Source organism: Nyctibius grandis, chromosome 15, assembly GCF_013368605.1.
Source record: "Nyctibius grandis isolate bNycGra1 chromosome 15, bNycGra1.pri, whole genome shotgun sequence".
Lineage (NCBI taxonomy): Eukaryota > Metazoa > Chordata > Aves > Nyctibiiformes > Nyctibiidae > Nyctibius > Nyctibius grandis.
The window spans coordinates 9,647,493-9,665,299 of record NC_090672.1 but is presented as its reverse complement, the minus strand read 5'-3'; the positions used below and the strand labels follow the sequence as shown (position 1 = coordinate 9,665,299).

The following is a 17,807-nucleotide window of genomic DNA, read 5'->3' as shown; positions in this document are numbered from 1 at the left end:
AGAACAGATGTCAAATGAGTGTCAGCTGGTGGAACTGGTGCAAAGGTTTTGCATGATTCTGTCTCTGGAATACCCTACATTCACTGGTGCAGTGGATATCGTGCAAACCTCAGGTCTTTTTTTCTGTAATAGATGTTTAGGGACAGCACAGGTTTTTTTTAAATAAAAGAACTGCACTTGTCTAAAGAAATTTAACATTGCTCAGTGACTGGAAGTGACTTTGTAATTTTAATTACTGAGCAGAGGTAGCTCTTTCTGTCTTCATGAAACATTCAATATTTAATACAAATTTGTTTTAGTGGGACTCTCATTACGTATGGTAGAAGTGATAGTAGCACTTTCTCTTCACTTTGGGAAATAAATTAGAGAGCAGGTCAAATGGAAAGGAGTCACCGTGATTGCATCATTCTGTCCTCTATTTTTAAATCTGATGTCAGTTTAGTAGGTGAGCTGAAATGGTAGGAAATGGATTGTGCATGTGATGTCTGCAGTACAAACCAGTTGTTCTTATTTGTGAAGCCGTTCATGTTTGAATGCAAATCTACCAGACAAAAAGTTAAGTGCATAAAGGAGCAAAGAACGCTTTTTTAGCTCCTCTTGGAGTAAAAAGGGGTGAGCAAGTATTTTCTTGAAGGATCTTGGTTCATAGGTGCGATTACATTTTCTCCCGTCTCCTCTTTAAATTTAGATCTCTTCTTTCCCTGAACGGGCTTGAATAAAAATGTTATCAGCCTCCTCCGTTATTGTTGCTATAGGCTACCGCGGTGTTAAGAGAAGCTTGCTGGTTTTTGCTTGTCATTCAACTGCCATGAGCATACACTCCATAGCCCTATCCTAGATGTGTATTGTAACTGACATTTGTTTGCAGCCAGACTTAGTAAGTGGCAAGAGGTTTTTTGAGGAAGAAATGGGGGCACTTTGGTAATGAAAAGGATCTTGGTCAGAATGTATTGCTCAAGGAACTTCCCTTGTTTAAAAAAAGAATTGTTGCAAAACTATTGTTGGTACAGTAGAACTGCCAGACTGGATAATTTCGTTTTATAGGACTTCTTTTTTTCTTGCTGTCGCTAACTATGTATTATTCTGCATCTTATATACATGAGGTACGTTCACTTGCTTTCTGCAAAGCACTTATTGCCCATTAATTTATTTCTGTGAAACTGAACAACAGACAAGGGTCAATGAAAAAAAATTAGTGGTAGTTATCATTGTTACAAGATGCTTCATGAGTTAACTTAGTTAAGTGTACATGGAACAAGGGCCTGTACATATAAATTGGCAAATTAATTTGTAATTGAAGGGGTTTTATTTATTTTTGCAAAACTGCATTTGTTGGTGGTCACTCTGTGGGTGGGAAGCCCCACAAAGATGCAACAGTTTTGGAAAGTAATAGCCCGTGAAGTCCTTACCATCTTGCTGTGCTAAATCCCTGGAGAGATTTAATAGTGCAGAATTCACTATTAATATTAGTGGATAAACACGGTTGTTGGGTGCACTCTCTCTGTCAACAGTATGCTTGTATTGTTATGGAGAATTACCCAGTGGGATGTTGCATGCATTGCAGTGTTCTTGCAGTTGCCATTTTACCCTGATTATCAGACAATGAACCATGTGTTGTAGTGCACGTGCTTTGAGAAGTTGTGGAGGTCACCTGAAGTGCTGCAGAGGCATTCATCAGGAAGAAAACATTTTATTAGTGCACTTAAGCAGCAAGGTGTTTAACAAAAGGCAATTCATATACATTTTATTTTCACTGGGGAAAGAAACAAGGCGGTGTTCATTATCAGGCAGTACTTAAACAAACATGAAAACCTTGCCATGTGTGGTTTGTTTTAATTCAGCACTGAAACTTATCTTAGGTATGCAGAGTAAATGAGCCAGTGGTTATCACCACGATATGTTTGGGTTTCCTGCCTTCATGTAGTGCTGCTAAGTCTGAATACTTGTGCTCCCCATAAAGCAGGCAAAAAAATGGGTCAGTGAGTAATAGGACTGTCCAGTAGTTCAGAAATAAAGCTGCATTCCCTGCAGTTATAGGTAGGGAGATTGTGGACCTGTTTGTTGACAGCGTTTAATACCTTCATTTCCTGTTGGCTTCGATGGGTCCTGCTATCTGAGAGCTCTCGGGATTTTTCAGTGGCCAGGTAACTGAAGCCGCTCATTCTCTGGGCTGTGGAAAGCTGGAATGTGGTTGGAAAGTGAATAGAAAGAACCCACACTCCTCCCCCCAGATTTCTGAGAGACACCTTTGCTCCTGCTGTGGCCCTACAAAAACACGTTGTATTGAAGGGCACTTGTTTGAAAGGGTATTGAAAGGGTGTGGCAGGACTTAAGATCAGAGACTCGGTAAGGCTCTTAATGCCATCTCTGATCAATAAAAGGAGCTGTCAGTTCTAAGTGACACCGTGATAGGCTCCCATGTTTTCTGCACTTGCCACTAGGAAGATACTTAGTGAGCATCCTCAGTAAGATTACTTAGGATGAAATCTCTTCCCCAAAATTGCTGGAAAGGAAACAACTTCTGTCATTTCCTATAGATCTCTTTGAAAGGTACAGGGGCGCAGCACTGTGGGCTGGCTTTTACAGGCAGGTGAGAAAGTAGACAGTGACAGGGATGGTGATGAGAAACCTGTTGGCAAGATGGAATCTGGAGAATGCTTTTCTCCTTAATGTCAGACTTTATATTCACAATTCTGATTTCAGTGTGAGCTTTAAGAATGTGATTTTAAGACTGTCCTGTTCCCTCACATCTTTGTAAAAATCATCCTGTACGTCTTTGTGTTTCAGACTGTACTATTGGACAGAGTATTTCTCTGTTCTTCTGACAGTTCTCTGTGTCCTTCTGTACTGTTCAAAGTGATCTCTGTCTTTTCATTCACCAGCTCCTTAAAAGCTTTCCCCCTGAGAACTAATTCGAAGTAATTTGCCAGAAGAACACATAATATATACAGATTTGGGTCTAGATTTAGAGCCAGCAGAAATTTTGTTATGATCTTCAGTTCTCTGTAGCAATCAGAAAAGAACATGGCCCACAATCAATTTAAAAGGTTTTGATTTCTCATACCTTACTCATAACCTATGGACTTCAGTGGACTAGTCAGAATAAGACAAAGATATAAGGACTGTACCTGTTAATGGTATGCAGTATGTAGGTTCTAAAGGGCAAATCTGAGATCTGTAGGTCCTGCTCTAATTAAACAGTGCTTATTCCCAGGCAAGAAGCAATATCTTTGTGTATAGCTGTAAATCAATAAGGATTGTCAAAACAAAACAACTGTAGCCAGTACTCTTTTCAGCAAATTCCAGAGGATCTTTTGTTGGTATCTCTAACCTCATCTACTGTCATTGCAACAGCAGGCGAGGATGCCACGATTTTAAATTGGCCCGTTAGCCCAAATCTTATGGTAGGGCCTCAGGTCAGGAAACCGTTTTTTCCAGCTCATTCCAGTGGGGCAGCAACTTACTCATTTGCTATTTCAGAATCTCCCACTTCTCCTTTTCAGTCATTGGTTTTGTGTGTTCTACCTAAGGGCATGTTATAGTGATGAAAATGTGCAACTCTGTCTTGTGCATTAAAAAAGACTTGGGTTTTGGTCAAAGGGCAAATTTTATCTTATCATGTGTTTGTGAAATATGGAGAAAAGTCAAATGCTTTATATTTAGCAGTATGGTTGTAGTTTCAAAAGTTGTATATATGGCTTTTTTCCATATATGTATGCAAAATATGGGTTAGAATTGTTTCAGAATAATCTGAAATGTGTCGCATACTTCTGCCCACTCACAAGCAAACGATACAGGCACAAATATTTTCTGGCTGTAGAATCATAGAATCGTTTTGGTTGGAAAGGACCTTTAAGATCACCGAGTCCATGATGCAATCAGAACTGTATTGGGACAACTGCCTGCTGCTAGGTCAAAAATCTTAATTTCAGGGAAGCGTAACTGAGCCCAGTAATATACTAAATTACTGGGCAGTCATTATGTTAACAGGTTTCTAATAACTGCTGTACTTGTGAATAAACTCTTAGAGTTCTAGGATAAATCTTTATAGTCTAGGATCAATGTAATTTTCATTCTTTTTTTCTTGACACAGTTATTTTACAAATCTTTTTATTACCTTGTAAAAATGAAAGCTTTTCAGTTCTTACAGGATAACTCTTTTAAGTCCCACAATGACAAGGAGAGGTATCAGCAGTCGTCTTAATGGCATTTCTGTTCTACTGATGCTCTTGAACTCCCTGTGCTTGTGGGCATTAATATGCTTTGCTGAACTAATTTAATGAAGACTGTCAGTGGCAGTAATTTTACTAATAGTGTGTGCATGTGCTTGTTTACACACAGGTGTGTATTACCAGATCAGAAAGCTAAAGCTAGCGTGTACTGAATTGTAGGATTTTAATGTAGGAATCGGTACCATGCTCTGCCTTAGTGGAGGCTGCAGGAAAACCAATTGGACACCCATGGAAGTAACTATAGAGAACTCGATCTTCCCTCCAGCACTGGAGATATTTACAGGATGGTGTCCTGCTTCCTAACTCACCCCTGCAACAACTCCATAGTTGTTTTAACACCTTTGTTTTCTTAGTCTAGAAAGTGGAAGGCTTTTGGGCAGGCTGTCATACCAAGAGCTTTATGTGGGATGTAGCAGGAAGTTGGCTTTTCCTCTGCTACAGGGAATGGAGGCTTAAGGGAGAGGCTCCACAGTTTTATCACATTTTCTCTGTAAAGTTTTTGTTCCAATACAGAATACTTACTGCTTTGTTCAGTGGTTGTTATCGCTGTTGTTGGTATTGGAACAGATCGGGCCTATTAGAATGACTTACCTAATTACAGGGAACTGCAGTTCAGGGAAATTTTGAAAGCAGGATTACGTGATTCCAGTCTCAGCGTGTTAACGCTTGAGTGCTGAGCTGCTGAGGAGAAGAGAAGGCCTCAGTTCTCTGACTTTTGCAAGAACTTTTTCCGTTTGACCCATTGTGGAGCAAAAGGTTATATGCGGTTATAACACGACTCATTCTTTTACCAGTCTGTATTCAAGCATGTGAAAACTATTGTAAGACCTGATAACAATAAATTAAACTCAAGATTCTCTTTTTTATCTCAGAGCGAGTTCTTATTTCAAAACAAACTTTGAAATAAAGTTGGAATATGTCCCAAACCACATGAAAGTGAATGTGAAGAGTTCATTGTCTGTCTTCAAAGTATCTTCGCATAGCTACAACCTTAGTTCAAGATCATGAAAGTGTTAAGAAAATGAGAAAATTTACATCACCCCAGTAGCTAAAAAATGTAGAGAAATGGCTCTCCACATCCCGTCTTTCCAGGTGGATGGTCCAGGTTTATTTTATTTCAGAAAATAAACTATTCCTTCAGTTTGTGTTCACTCATTGTGAATAGGCTCATGCATGGAAATGAGTCAGATATTGATACTAAATGCTTTCTAACAGTTCATATACAACACTTAAATGTTGCAGGAACCATCAGAATAATCAGTGTTTTGGTTCATATGCCAGTAAGTACTAGAAATGTTTCCTGCTGTTTTGTAATAACGTCTTAATCTGTTCCATCTACCTCTTTTTTATCATTGTTAGTAAATCAAATTTCAGTTACTGAGAAAACAAGTAAAATCAGGGTTTTTTTCACTTCTGTTGAAGCACTGTTGTTCTTGATATTGAAGACATGATACTAAAGAAAAGTTTAAGGACTTTCTCATGAGCATGATGCTTCTGTACAGCACACGCTGAACAGCTTGGAACTTGTCATAAGGCTTTCATTCGTGTCTTCTGATATACAAGAGTGCTTCAGAAAAACTCACTACCGGAGTTGAAGAGACATTCATGGGATTTCTGGCATTGTTTATTAAAGTGTAAGGGTACATTTGTTGATTAAATTGTTATAAGTGACATTTTTCCAACAGCTTTTAGAAATACAAGCTTGGGGGTAAAAGCTTAATGCAAGTAAATATTGCGTATATATATCTGTGTTCTTTCACTTATGGTGCTATGTGGTCAATAAAATCATGCAACATTTCTCGGACCTTTGAGATAGTTGGAGCAGAGTGGAACACTTTTTTTTTGTACAAGTAGATTGCCCAGTCTTAGAAAATTAAATGAAATTATTAGTCCACAAATGCTGTACTGTATTATTATTATTATTCACTGTATTTTGGGGGAAGAGAGGGAGGTATAGGAAAGCATTACTAACCAGACTCTCCTGCAAATGTCATGGACAAACCAGGATCAGTTGCTAGAAAACATAATTTACCTTTTGAAATTTCTTGTAATTGTTCAGGTTTTCCTGAGCATTCTTTGAAAAAAAAAACCAAACAAACCTGACATACTAATATGTTTAAGGAAATCACATTCTGTCCTGTTCTACGGTAGAGTGCTTCTTGTGTTGTGTCAGCAACAGTGCAGTTAGAAAATCTGAAACTTGATTCAGATAGTACTAGTTATTCCTTATATTGTGCTTTCTTTCTGTCTCTGATATTATATGTGTGTCTTTTGGTGACTACTGTTTTCAGCTGCTTTGCTGCTAGAGATCTCTTTGGGCAGGAGTTTCTTATGTTTTTTTAACCTGTTATATAAAAACACCGGGACGTGCTCCCAGGCTGTTATCATCAACCCCAGCAGTTCGTGTGGTGCAATATACTGCAGAGTGGTAGAGCCTTTGTAAGACCTGTGTAATGAGCCCTGAATTTCTTGTTCTTGTCTTGCTTAGCTCTGCAAATATTACAGTACACTCAAGCTGTCCAGAATCTGTGCCAGTTTCCCAATGAAAGGCTCTCAAAACATCATTGTTTTTGTTCTTACTTCCTTCCTGTAGCATCATGATGGTTGCATGGAGACGGAACAGGTGAAAAAACAGTATCTGTTTGCGTGGTCATCTTTTATCTTCTTACTCAGGCTTATTCTGGTGTCGTGGTTTGATTTGCCTTGCAGAAATGAAGATGCCTTCCATCCTCTTGACTTCTGAGTTACTTCCTGCCAATATACTCCTAAATAAGCACACACGTTTGTCTTGGAAATTGTGCAGTATGTCTTACAAATCAGGGAACTTTTGTGGGTTTGGCATCAGGATTGAAAATCCCATGATTCAGGATTTTTTGAGGCCTCAGATAGTAATTTTGAGGTTACATCACCTTACATTAAAGTCAAATTATTGTTCTTAATTTACCTTTTAGTATGTAAGGATTCAGATTTAGCATTGTCAGGTTTTATTTCGTAACTTTTTTGTTGATGAAAGCTAAAATGTGATTCTGATCACTCAAAATACCAACTGCTGTGAGATTGTTTCCAAACCTTTTGATTTTTATGTAATGTGGATTCTTGGATAAATTTTAGCGAGATTATTCAAGTGAAAAAATCAGGTTTGAGGTGATTTTGTGTAGCCCTTGGCAGACTTCTGCGTTCTTTTCAGTGACATGCTGATCACAGAGGTTTTATCTTGGAGGGAAGCGGACCTTAAGTTTTTTCTGACTTGCGTCAGAGCCTTGTTCTTCAAGTCATTGGCAGTCTTCCCGTTCACTTCAGTAGGTGCAGCACTGGGCTTTCCATTTGTATGTTGCATTTTAAATTAAATGTTGAGTTGGCTGGAAAGCATATGCTTACCTGCCTGAGACACACAGTAGCAAAACTTCATAAAATACAGATTTAAAAGTATCAAGATATGTACTTTTGTACCCCTGTTCTCACAGCATCTGCAAACTTCCAGTATGTGTAGCTTGGTTTTAAGTACAATTGGTTGTTGAAGCCTGCGCAGTGACAGCAGTTGCTGCAAGTTACGGTCAGCTGCCTCCTGGGCAGCCAGTGCCCAGCCATCACACACATCTATCGGAAGCAAGAGATTTTATTAACGTGTACAGGCAGTTCTAACAGACGCTGTGTGCTCTGTCCAAGGGAGAAATAAGGAGAAAACTCAAGATACAATACAGTGCTGCTGTTTTCCCCAAATCTACTCCCGGGGGTAGCTGGGGGGTAGTGTGGATAAAACTGAGCAAAGAACTTCAGAAGGTTTAAAACTTCTCAGGTGCTTTGTACTTTCCCATTTTACAAACCGAGTTTCACAACCAACCAGGAGATCGTTGAGGCTGCTGAGATGGCACCTTTGAAGCTCTGTGCATCGGCCTTTCAAAAAGGAAAGGAGCAGGTTGTTGCAGGCCTGACTTAATCCTGTACCTAGTGAGTTCAAGGAATTGAATTGCCAGTATTATGACTTTTTCTATTTCTGTTTATGCAGATCCGGTACTCCAGGTGCCAATACATGTGGAAGAGTAAGTCTGCTTCCTTTATCTCATTTACTGCTTGTTCAGTTTTCACTGGCATCTTGAAATTTGGTTTAACTTGAACCAAAACAATCTATGTTCTAGAAAAGTTGCGTATCTTGTGTAAGGCAGTTTAAGGTGGTTTAGAGAGCAGATACAGAGGTTATAATTAGCTACATATAATTCTCTTATTTGTAGTGCTAAGAAGAAACATCCTGTCTGCAGACTGTTCTCTCAAGCCCTTGCTCAGGTTTAGAGATCGAGTGTGCTGCTAACTGTGTCACAATCTAAATTGAGCAGCTTTGAAAAATGCCAGGAACAGCTAGGGAGTGATCTCTGGGGTTTCCATTTCTTACTCTCTTCACATAAAAGACTAAAAATAGTGAAGCGTAGGAAACTCCAGCCACCACCACTACCAGAATCTTCAAATGAAACCCTCAAGCTGTTACTTCAGAGTAGTTCCTCCAGCATAGCAATCTCACATTTTGTAGAAAATCTGGGGCTTGACTTGGTCTGTGAAGTCAGTGGTAACATCCTTTCTTTTCTGTGGTTTGTTTTTGATGTTGGGGTTGGTTTGGGGTTTTTTGTAGTTTGGGTGGGGGGTTGCCTTTACCTCTCAAATTTACTTAGTTCTGGCAACTCTCTTATTGTTCCTTGCCTTCCTTATGCTCTCTGGTTTTGTTTGTTTATTTGGTTTGGTTTTAATTCTGTGGCATTTTAAAAGCATGTAGATGTTGTTTAAAAGCTTTCACCCAAGTGATTGTCTGCCACGTTTGGATCTTTGGATTTTTGAGTGTAGTATTAATCTTATATCAGTTCTGAAACTTCTTAATATTTTTTCATTTTCACAGTTAATAAATGAAACTTCAGAAAATGGATAATACAAAGTAAAAAATCTAATGTCAGATGAACTTCTTTGTAAAGCCAGCTGACCATAGTTGCTTTCCTGTTTTCTGAGAAGCACAGTACATTTTTTATCATTTATAATTGCTGCTTAAATCCTAGGCCAGCATTTCTTCCAGACCCAAATGATGGCAGTTTGTATACACTTGGTGGCAAGAATAGTGAAGGCTTGACCGTAAGTATATTTTTTAAATTCTCTCCTCTGATAATATTTAGAAAAGTGCTCTAATCAGGCTCACACAAAGAATAAGTCCCCAAGGGAATTTTCTGCTTTCTTGACAGTACTGTAAAGTTTTTGAGGCTTTCGTACTGTTTAATGGAAGTGCACCAGTTTCTTGGAAAAGCTTGATCAGACTAGCCAAAAACCAGTGTCCGCTGCCTGTGTCAGTGTTAGGATACAAGGGTTTGGAATGACAGTGCCCTACGTTGTGTTGCTTAGCACCTTTGCGGAGTGAAAACATGCTTTACTTTATTAGAGCAGAAAGCTGCCACCTTTCTTGTGATCGTCAGGAAATAATTTCTGCTTGAAAATATCAACACCACATATGTTTTGTTCACTTGTACTATTTTTCTGTAACTCGCTAAAATAATGATGATGATGATGACAAATAAATTTGATGGGAAAGGTGTACCCGGAATAATACAGGTCAGATATGTCACTTCCATCCGAATACTTAATTTTCTAAAACCATCTGCCAAAAGGCAGGATTAATCTATGTTCTGTGCTGGCACCTTCAGAAGATGTCTTTGTAAGATTTAGTAAGCAGTCAAAAATACTGAACCTTTTCAAAATAGTCACCAATCCATGTAACTCAAAGATAGCAGCTAACGTTTGGTGTTTATTATTACTTTGTGGTGATACTCAGATAAAATGTTTGGCTTCCCACAAGTTTCTTTTCTCTGGTAGCTGCTATGGTTTCCCTTAAGAACTTCAATATTGTTAAATATTTTAGTATTTACTCACCACTCCCCCGTCCCCCAGTACAGCTGGATCATAACTTGCAAAATGATTCTTGGTTCTCTTCCCGGGTGAATCCAGGAAGCAGCAATCTATTTGAATCTATTCCTTTATTCTGTTAATCTCCCCTCTTTTTGAATTAAAGTAGTTTAATTTCTGTTTAGAATCACTGTTATAGAAGTTTTAAGCAAGAGTGGAGTAATTTTAGCATATTTGAGTAAACTTAGCAAAGGCCTGATCTTTATTGTTGGTGCAGCTTGTCCATTGCTCTTGTGACCTCATCCCAATAAAAGTCTCTTAACACTTAGGAAGGGTGGTCACCCATTCTGTAAGCGCAACCCAGGCTTGGCAGGATCTCAAGAACTCTTCGGTCGGAGATTCATGCTTTGCCCTCTCAGCAGTTTCATTTGTATGACGATATCTGGCCTTTGTAAATGTTACTGTACAGTCCTGTGGAGAACCATTTTATGCTCGTTATAGGTGAGGCAATTAAGCAACAGTCTGTTGAAACCCAGACACTTTATAAGTGATGACGGTAGACATCAAAACCACAGAGTCTTGGCCTCCAAGCCTCTCAGCTGCAAGTAGTTCTTCCATTCTACATGCATTTCTCTTCTTGTATCCTCACTGAGACAGACTTCTCTCCGTTCTGGGCTTGCAGAGCAGGGCCTTGACCTGAAATGTTGAGTTCTCAGGCACTGCAATAATACAACAACAATAAACAAACAGTAAAAAACTGTCATTAGAGATTTTTGAAGTTTTCCAACCACCCTTTTCCATGAACAAATGTGAAGACTATCACACCAATGTGAATAAGCTTTTGTTCTTTTGTTTTTTTTTTCCCTTAGAAACTTCCATTTACTATCCCAGAGCTGGTGCAGGCATCTCCCTGTCGCAGTTCAGATGGGATCCTCTACATGGGTGAGCTCAAATTTAATCTCTTAGATTGTAATATGTTCAGTGACTACAAAACGTAACTCCCAGACATTGACTGCCTGACAATTATAATGAAATTAGAAATCCCGTTGCAACACAGTTAGACATCCTCCGTTATCTGAGATACAGTCAGTGCATTTGTACTACAAATAATAACAAATTTATGGCTCACTGTCCTGACATTCTCTAATTGCACATGGGTTTGGGAGGAGAAGGGGAGAAGGAAGGACAGTTATTACTTATCACAACTGAATGGTAATGTGGCTTAAATTATGATTTCAGGTAAAAAGCAGGATATTTGGTACGTGATTGACCTCATGACTGGGGAGAAGCAGCAAACCTTGACTTCCTCATTTGCAGAAAGTCTTTGCCCGTCAACATCCCTCCTGTATCTTGGGAGAACAGGTCATATGCTTTTTTTTTCTACAGCTTAGAAGAAAATTTGATGTTGTCGTTGTTTTTAAAGTTTAGGATCATAACAGATGACCTTGTGATCGGTTCATGTTTTTCAGTTTACTTCTTAGAAAAACTTCTGTAAATTATTATTTTAGACTGTACACAAAAAAGTTATTAACTCTTTACAGCAGCAGAAAGATACTGTTTTTTTAAAAAAACTTTGGCAGTAGACAGGTCCATCATTCTTCTTGTTGTTTAAGTGGCATTTATATTCTATTTAACGGTGCATTCCAGTAGCAGCTGTGAACCCAAGTTTGCTCTGTAACATACAGCTTTTATATAACCTGTTTAAAGAAAATGGAGATATAGCGTATCCGCTGAAATTAGAAATGCAGGATTCTAAATAACTGTTAAAATCAGGCCAACACCATGTAGGTGTTGACTAGTAAAGAGGAATAAGTGTTATAGACTTGTTCTTGAACCTCTATATTAATGTTTTCTTTAGGAGTCATAGTTCAGTTACAGAACACGATATGCTGAATTTTAGAATGCAGGGTTTGGAAATTTGTTAGTAAAACAAAGCACATCAGAAGAAGCTGTGCAGTAAAAACAAAATGCTGGTAACGTGGGCAGTAACTGTCTGCGGGGCTCGTTCCGAGGTTCCTGTAGATCAGTGTATGAGTGGATCAGGTATTATATTTAACAGCTATGAAACGTTTCTCTATCAGGAGTGTTGGGAAAATGAAATGCAGAGAGCAGCTAGTGGTGTGTGTGGTGTTTTGAAGAGTGTCTCAGATTTGAGATGATTGATTCTATTCTCTCATAGGTTTTTTTGCTTCACAGCCTGTATATTTTTTAACAGAGTACACGATCACCATGTATGACACAAAGAAGAAGGAGCTGCGATGGAATGCCACCTATTTTGATTATGCAGCTACTCTGCCTGATGAAGACGTAAAATACAGTAAGAATTTAATTGCTGTCTTCTCTTTTTTTCCCCCCACATATTGGTCGTGGGTTTTGCATACAGACAAAAAGATTCTGATTTCTTTCTATAATAGGTCAGGCTGTCTGATTTTTGTGCAGTTGATGTGCATCTGCCAGTTTTTATCCTTTACATGCCATAATATCTAGAGCCCGTTAAGTAGCTTCAGGTAAATTGGATCTAAGGTGGTACAGCTCTGGAAGATATGACTCTTCAAAATTCAGTGACAAATGGCAGGAGAGGAAGCAAAGGGAAACTGTGGTGCACACTCAGAAAACGGTATTGCACTGGTATTGCACTGCAACAGAACTGTCATCAGCCTAGTTCTGATGACTGATGTGCTGATCAGCTCTTCTTTTGCAAGGTAATGGACTCCACAGTTAACGTAAGGCTTGGACTGTTACTATGGATTATTAAAATTGTGTGTCTGCAGCAATCCAGATAATCTCCTGTGTGTTTGTATATTTTAGAAATGTCCCACTTTGTGTCTAACGGAGATGGGCTGGTGGTGACTGTAGACAGTGAGTCTGGGGACGTACTGTGGATTCAGAATTACGCTTCTCCCGTGGTAGCTTTTTACATCTGGCAACGTGAAGGATTACGGAAAGTTATGCACACTAACGTGGGGATAGAAACTCTGCGGTACTTGACGTTCATGTCTGGGGAGGTTGGACACATTACCAAGTGGAAATACCCTTTCCCAAAGGAAACAGAGACCAAGAGCAAACTGACGTGAGCATGAATATTCCTCTTGTTCTCGCTGTCTGTTTGACAGAGATTTGTCATTAAGACCTTATTTATATACGTTCAATTAAGGATCGTTCTACAAGTTTGAAGATGGTGAAAAGAGTACATAAAGGCAGCTCGAGTTCTCCAGCTGTTATTTTATATCATATGTGATCTTTTCCTGTCTAAAGGCAGAGACAAAAAAAAAATTATCATAAGCTTAGGAAATGTATATTCATAACTTTTATCAGATGTTCTGTGTTGAGTCGTTTCTTATAATGTGGAATGGAGTTGTTTTTATAATGTGAAGCCTTTCATGTTATAAAAAAGGTGCATAGCATTTTGGCAAATAACAGTTATTGAATAATGCAGAAACAGGACATGAGTTAGTCAAATGAGTAATTGTGACATGAATAATCAACTAATAATGCTTTCATAATTAAAAATAATGGCTTCATAGTACAGCAGTACTTAAAACAATTTTACAGAGCCAGGCTTTTCAAGATATAAATATTGATGATTTGAGAAACTCATGCATTAGTTCTGCAGGATTGTGTTGCCAAGGTTTTAGCTAAGATGGTAGAACATCCTTTTGTCTACTTCTTTCTAACACTTACTGTTTTTTTCCAGACCAACTCTATATGTAGGAAAATACTCCACAAGTTTGTACGCATCGCCATCAATGGTGCACGAAGGAGTAACTGTTGTGGTAAGTTGGGAGCTGCAAGAGTTGAATGACACCTGCTGAAAAGTGCCTTTACAGAATTAGTACTGTCCTGGGTTTAAAAAAAAAAAAAGCTGAAATGGAAATATACATAAAAATATATAAAAAAAGACAACTTTGCCATAGTAAAGTGGCAAAGGGATCCGATTAAAATAGAAAATAAAACACTGAAGGCTGTACTTCTACAGAAATTTGGTTTTAAATTGCAGATTGCTACCAAGACAGGCATAGCAAATTAAATATTTAATGAAACAATTAACAGTAAGCCTCAGAATGCACGACCATATTTCAGGAACCATTTAAAATGCTGCAAAGAAGTAGCTGTAGCTCATCCAGAATTGTGCCAGGCGGGCTCAGCAGAGTGGACCAGAGGCTGCTCTGCGGTACTGTTGGTGCATTGTGGTTAATGGTAAAATTGCTGCTTTGTTCATCAGAGTAACTCCCCATAGACAGGAAACGGCATCATAGTTTTGTTTTGCTCACGCTGTGGCTGTCCAGGTAGGAAATAAAGATCCTGTTTAACTTTTCTAAAAAAAGAGAGAGTAATCTCATCTCCTAGGCAACGTGTAACCTAGAAGGTCTAATGTCCAAGGTTGTTGAAGCAGTTGCTGAGGGCGTAATAGCCGTGTTTACTTACGGTGACTTTGCTGCCAGTAATTTTTGCTTGCCCACCAGTTCTGACCTCCATTTCTTTATTTAGTTGCCTATTTACATATTCCAGGGACACAGCGCTTCCTTCATTGTAACAATCATCTCTCTTTCTAGCCCCGCGGCAGTGCCATACCCTTACTAGAGGGTCCAAAAACAGAAGGAGTCACGATTGAAGACAATGGCGAGTGTGTTATCACCCCCAGCACGGATGTCAAGTTTTCAGGCAGACTGAAAGCCAAGAACAGACTCAGCTACTGGAACGACTGGCTTTTGATCGGTATGGGCGGCCCCACGGGCACGGCCGCATTGCCATCTGGAGGACAACTCTAACCCAAACCTCTGAGCTGTTTTTCAGCTGCTGTAAATCAGTCACAATGACTGCCTAAACCCTGGCAACAATTACTGAATTCTAATAATAGTTTCTAATTCGTCCTCATTTGCATATGAATTAATGTCTTTAAGTATATGACTGTGTACTGTTTTTTCCAAGGCCCCTGCTTTATTCAGTGCATAGGGTGGAGAGTGCTTGGCTCAATATGTGGAAGGTTGTTTATTGTTGATTTGCCCCCTCCTTCAGAGAGGGGTACAGGTAGTTTATTGTTTACTGTAAATAGTGTATTCTGGTTCCTTTGAATTTTTTTATTGCACATAATGTTACTTTAATTCTCATCGTATGGATCAGATGGTCATGTTTACCATGGAGGATTAAGGCACAGAGGCTGAAGATAATATTGATAAAGTGTCAGCCTGTCCTGTGTGTCCCAAATCCCAAAATTTTCAAATTGACTTTTCAGGGCATTTACAATTTTGCTTCAAAAATGAGGAACTGTCTGAAGTTCATATCTTTCCTAAAAAGGGACAACTTTTTGTTTCAACAAATGTGTTTTATTTAAAGGGCACCATGAAACACCGTTATCTGCCCCTACAAAGATCCTGGAGAAATTCCCAAGCAACTTACCTAAGAGGCCTGAAAACGTGATTCCGGCTGACTCTGACAAAGCCACTATTGAAGAGGTTTGTGAAGAGAATAATCATCTTACTGGGTGATTGAAGAATGTAAAGAAGTTGGGGAGAGACTCAGAAGAAAAGCTACATGGAATTACTTCACGTTTTTTGTGTCAAGTTTTCATGTACTTAGCACGTGGAATCACTGCGATGATGACGTGTCACTCCTTAGTTCAGAGTTAGGGCTTTCAGCTGCTTTTTTTTTTCCACATGCAAAACTTTCTTTGACTTTGGTAAGATTAGAAATTATTGAAAATGATTTAGCAGAAAGGCTAGTGTATAAGTGCTCTGTTACCCGTGCAGATACTGAGCTAACAGAGCTTTCTTTGCCTCTTAGGTTATTGACATCGTTGAAGGTTCCTCAACAGAAGTGCCTCCTGCTGTTCCAAAGGATATTGAGGAGAAACCTGCTTGGCCTGTCCCTCGGCCAGAGGCTCCTGTGGACTCCATGTTGAAAGACATGGCCACCATCATTCTCAGCACTTTCCTGCTTGTGGGCTGGGTGGCTTTTATCATCACTTACCCAATGGTAATGCTGACTTAGCTTGATGTGCTTTTGTTGGGAGGATCAGTAACATTTTACAGCCCAAGAAATTACACAGGAGTTAGAAAGTAACGCGCTACAGGGGCTTCTTCCCTTCTCAGGGATGTGCAGGGGGTAGCAAAGGCTACAAATTTGACAGAACAGTGATTTCTCTGGGCATATGTGTCAACTCTGGAGACATTTTGTTTTCATCCCACCAATCTGGTTTTTGTATATGTAACTCTCTTCCGGGACATGATCTTAACACCATTGGCTTCACTCCTCTCTTCCTCACCTGAACCACTGTCAGGTTTTCCAGCTTTTGGATCAAAGCCTTTATCCTTCTGTGGTTTAAAGACACACAGTCAACACAGTAGCAGTTAGCTTTTCCCCTTTTAACCAACCAGTGTGATTTCTCAGCTTTTCAATGGAAGTTCAGAATGAAATTAAGGCGTGTGAGTGACACCTGGCTGATAGTGTCATAACAAGAGAGTTTTCCTCCCACCTTTTGGATGTGGCCACCCCAATAGCTATAGAGTTCCCTTTTGTGACGTGACTGTAAGAAACTTCACTTACGGAACTGAGGTCCTTTCTCACAGAGTGTACATCAGCAGCAACAGAGGCAGCATCAGCTGGAAGAGAAGATACAGCTCTTGCAGCAACAGAAGCTGCCCTTTCCTGCTCCCAGCGATCTACCCCCAGAAGCAGATTTCCTGGACACCTCCTATGGACGGACAGAGAGCTCAGCTACCAGCACACCAAATATGTCCCCCAGAGCATCAAACCATTCTGCATATTCCAGCATCTCCACATCTGATGTTGGGAGCTGCCTCTCTGCTGAGCAAGAAGAGGGAGGTAAAGTTGATCCAGTGTCTTTTATTGTGAGTCTCTGTATTTCCCCAGTCTGTATGATGATACAGCACAATTAAAATACTTATTGATGATACTTCATAGATCAGAAAGCTGAAAAGAGACCATCGTTCTCATTTAGTCTGACCATTTGCAAAACACCGTGCAGGTGTGCCATGCCCTGACTCTGAGCAGGATTATTTGCTTTAGAAAAACATCCAGCTCATAACTACCATGTGAGGGATTATGTTGTCCATGGCAGTACATTCTTATAACCTGTAGCCATTCTAGGGAGAGATTTGGTTAAAAATATTGTGGTTAACTGTAGTCAAGAAATAAGGCTTATGCAGCGTGGCCTTCCTGCCTGATCTGTGCACTCTTTGTCCCTTCAAGGGCTAATCAGGGGAACTGCTAGTAAACCCACTTCCGTAACTGTCAGTCAGCATTTCCTAAATTCAGCAAGAAAACTATAAAACTTTGTAGAAAGAGTTTGTCTGCTGAGAAGAACCTAGTCTCCTATACTGTCTTGAGACAACATCTTTCCAGACCTTATGTCAGGTGTTGTGTACAGGATGTGTTTGACTCTGTATGTGGGGTCATTTGGTCACCAGTATTTGTCTACTCAGCGTGAGTACCAAAATGCAGATGGTCATTTTTTTTGGTCATTTGTGTTGCTAATTTAAACATGAGCAAAGACTTTTACACACTGGCCCAGAAGGATGTGCAGTTGCAAAAGGCTGACTTGACCCATCCTAAATCAGTCCTTGTTTCTTGTTCAGATGAAGACACAAACAGAGTGATGGTTGGCAAGATTTCATTTAACCCGAAAGATGTGTTGGGACATGGAGCTGAAGGGACAATTGTTTACAGGTAGAAGACAATATGTAC

General features: G+C 39.5%; 1 protein-coding gene across 3 annotated transcripts in view; it reads left to right on the top strand.

Annotated features, from left to right (window-relative positions):
• Positions 1–17,807, top strand: part of ERN1 (endoplasmic reticulum to nucleus signaling 1) — a 34,583-nt gene that overhangs the window by 11,091 nt on the left and 5,685 nt on the right. For 2 of the 3 annotated variants that reach the window (XM_068413092.1, XM_068413091.1), the window contains exons 3-14: positions 8,239–8,272; positions 9,269–9,341; positions 10,973–11,045; positions 11,343–11,465; positions 12,319–12,420; positions 12,912–13,173; positions 13,798–13,876; positions 14,657–14,819; positions 15,438–15,556; positions 15,885–16,076; positions 16,670–16,925; positions 17,699–17,789. In XM_068413092.1, coding sequence (XP_068269193.1) covers positions 8,239–8,272; positions 9,269–9,341; positions 10,973–11,045; positions 11,343–11,465; positions 12,319–12,420; positions 12,912–13,173; positions 13,798–13,876; positions 14,657–14,819; positions 15,438–15,556; positions 15,885–16,076; positions 16,670–16,925; positions 17,699–17,789 — 1,567 coding nt within the window. Of the gene's footprint in view, positions 1–8,238; positions 8,273–9,268; positions 9,342–10,972; positions 11,046–11,342; positions 11,466–12,299; positions 12,421–12,911; positions 13,174–13,797; positions 13,877–14,656; positions 14,820–15,437; positions 15,557–15,884; positions 16,077–16,669; positions 16,926–17,698; positions 17,790–17,807 lie in introns of those variants that run through there. The other variant, XM_068413093.1, reaches the window with a different exon arrangement.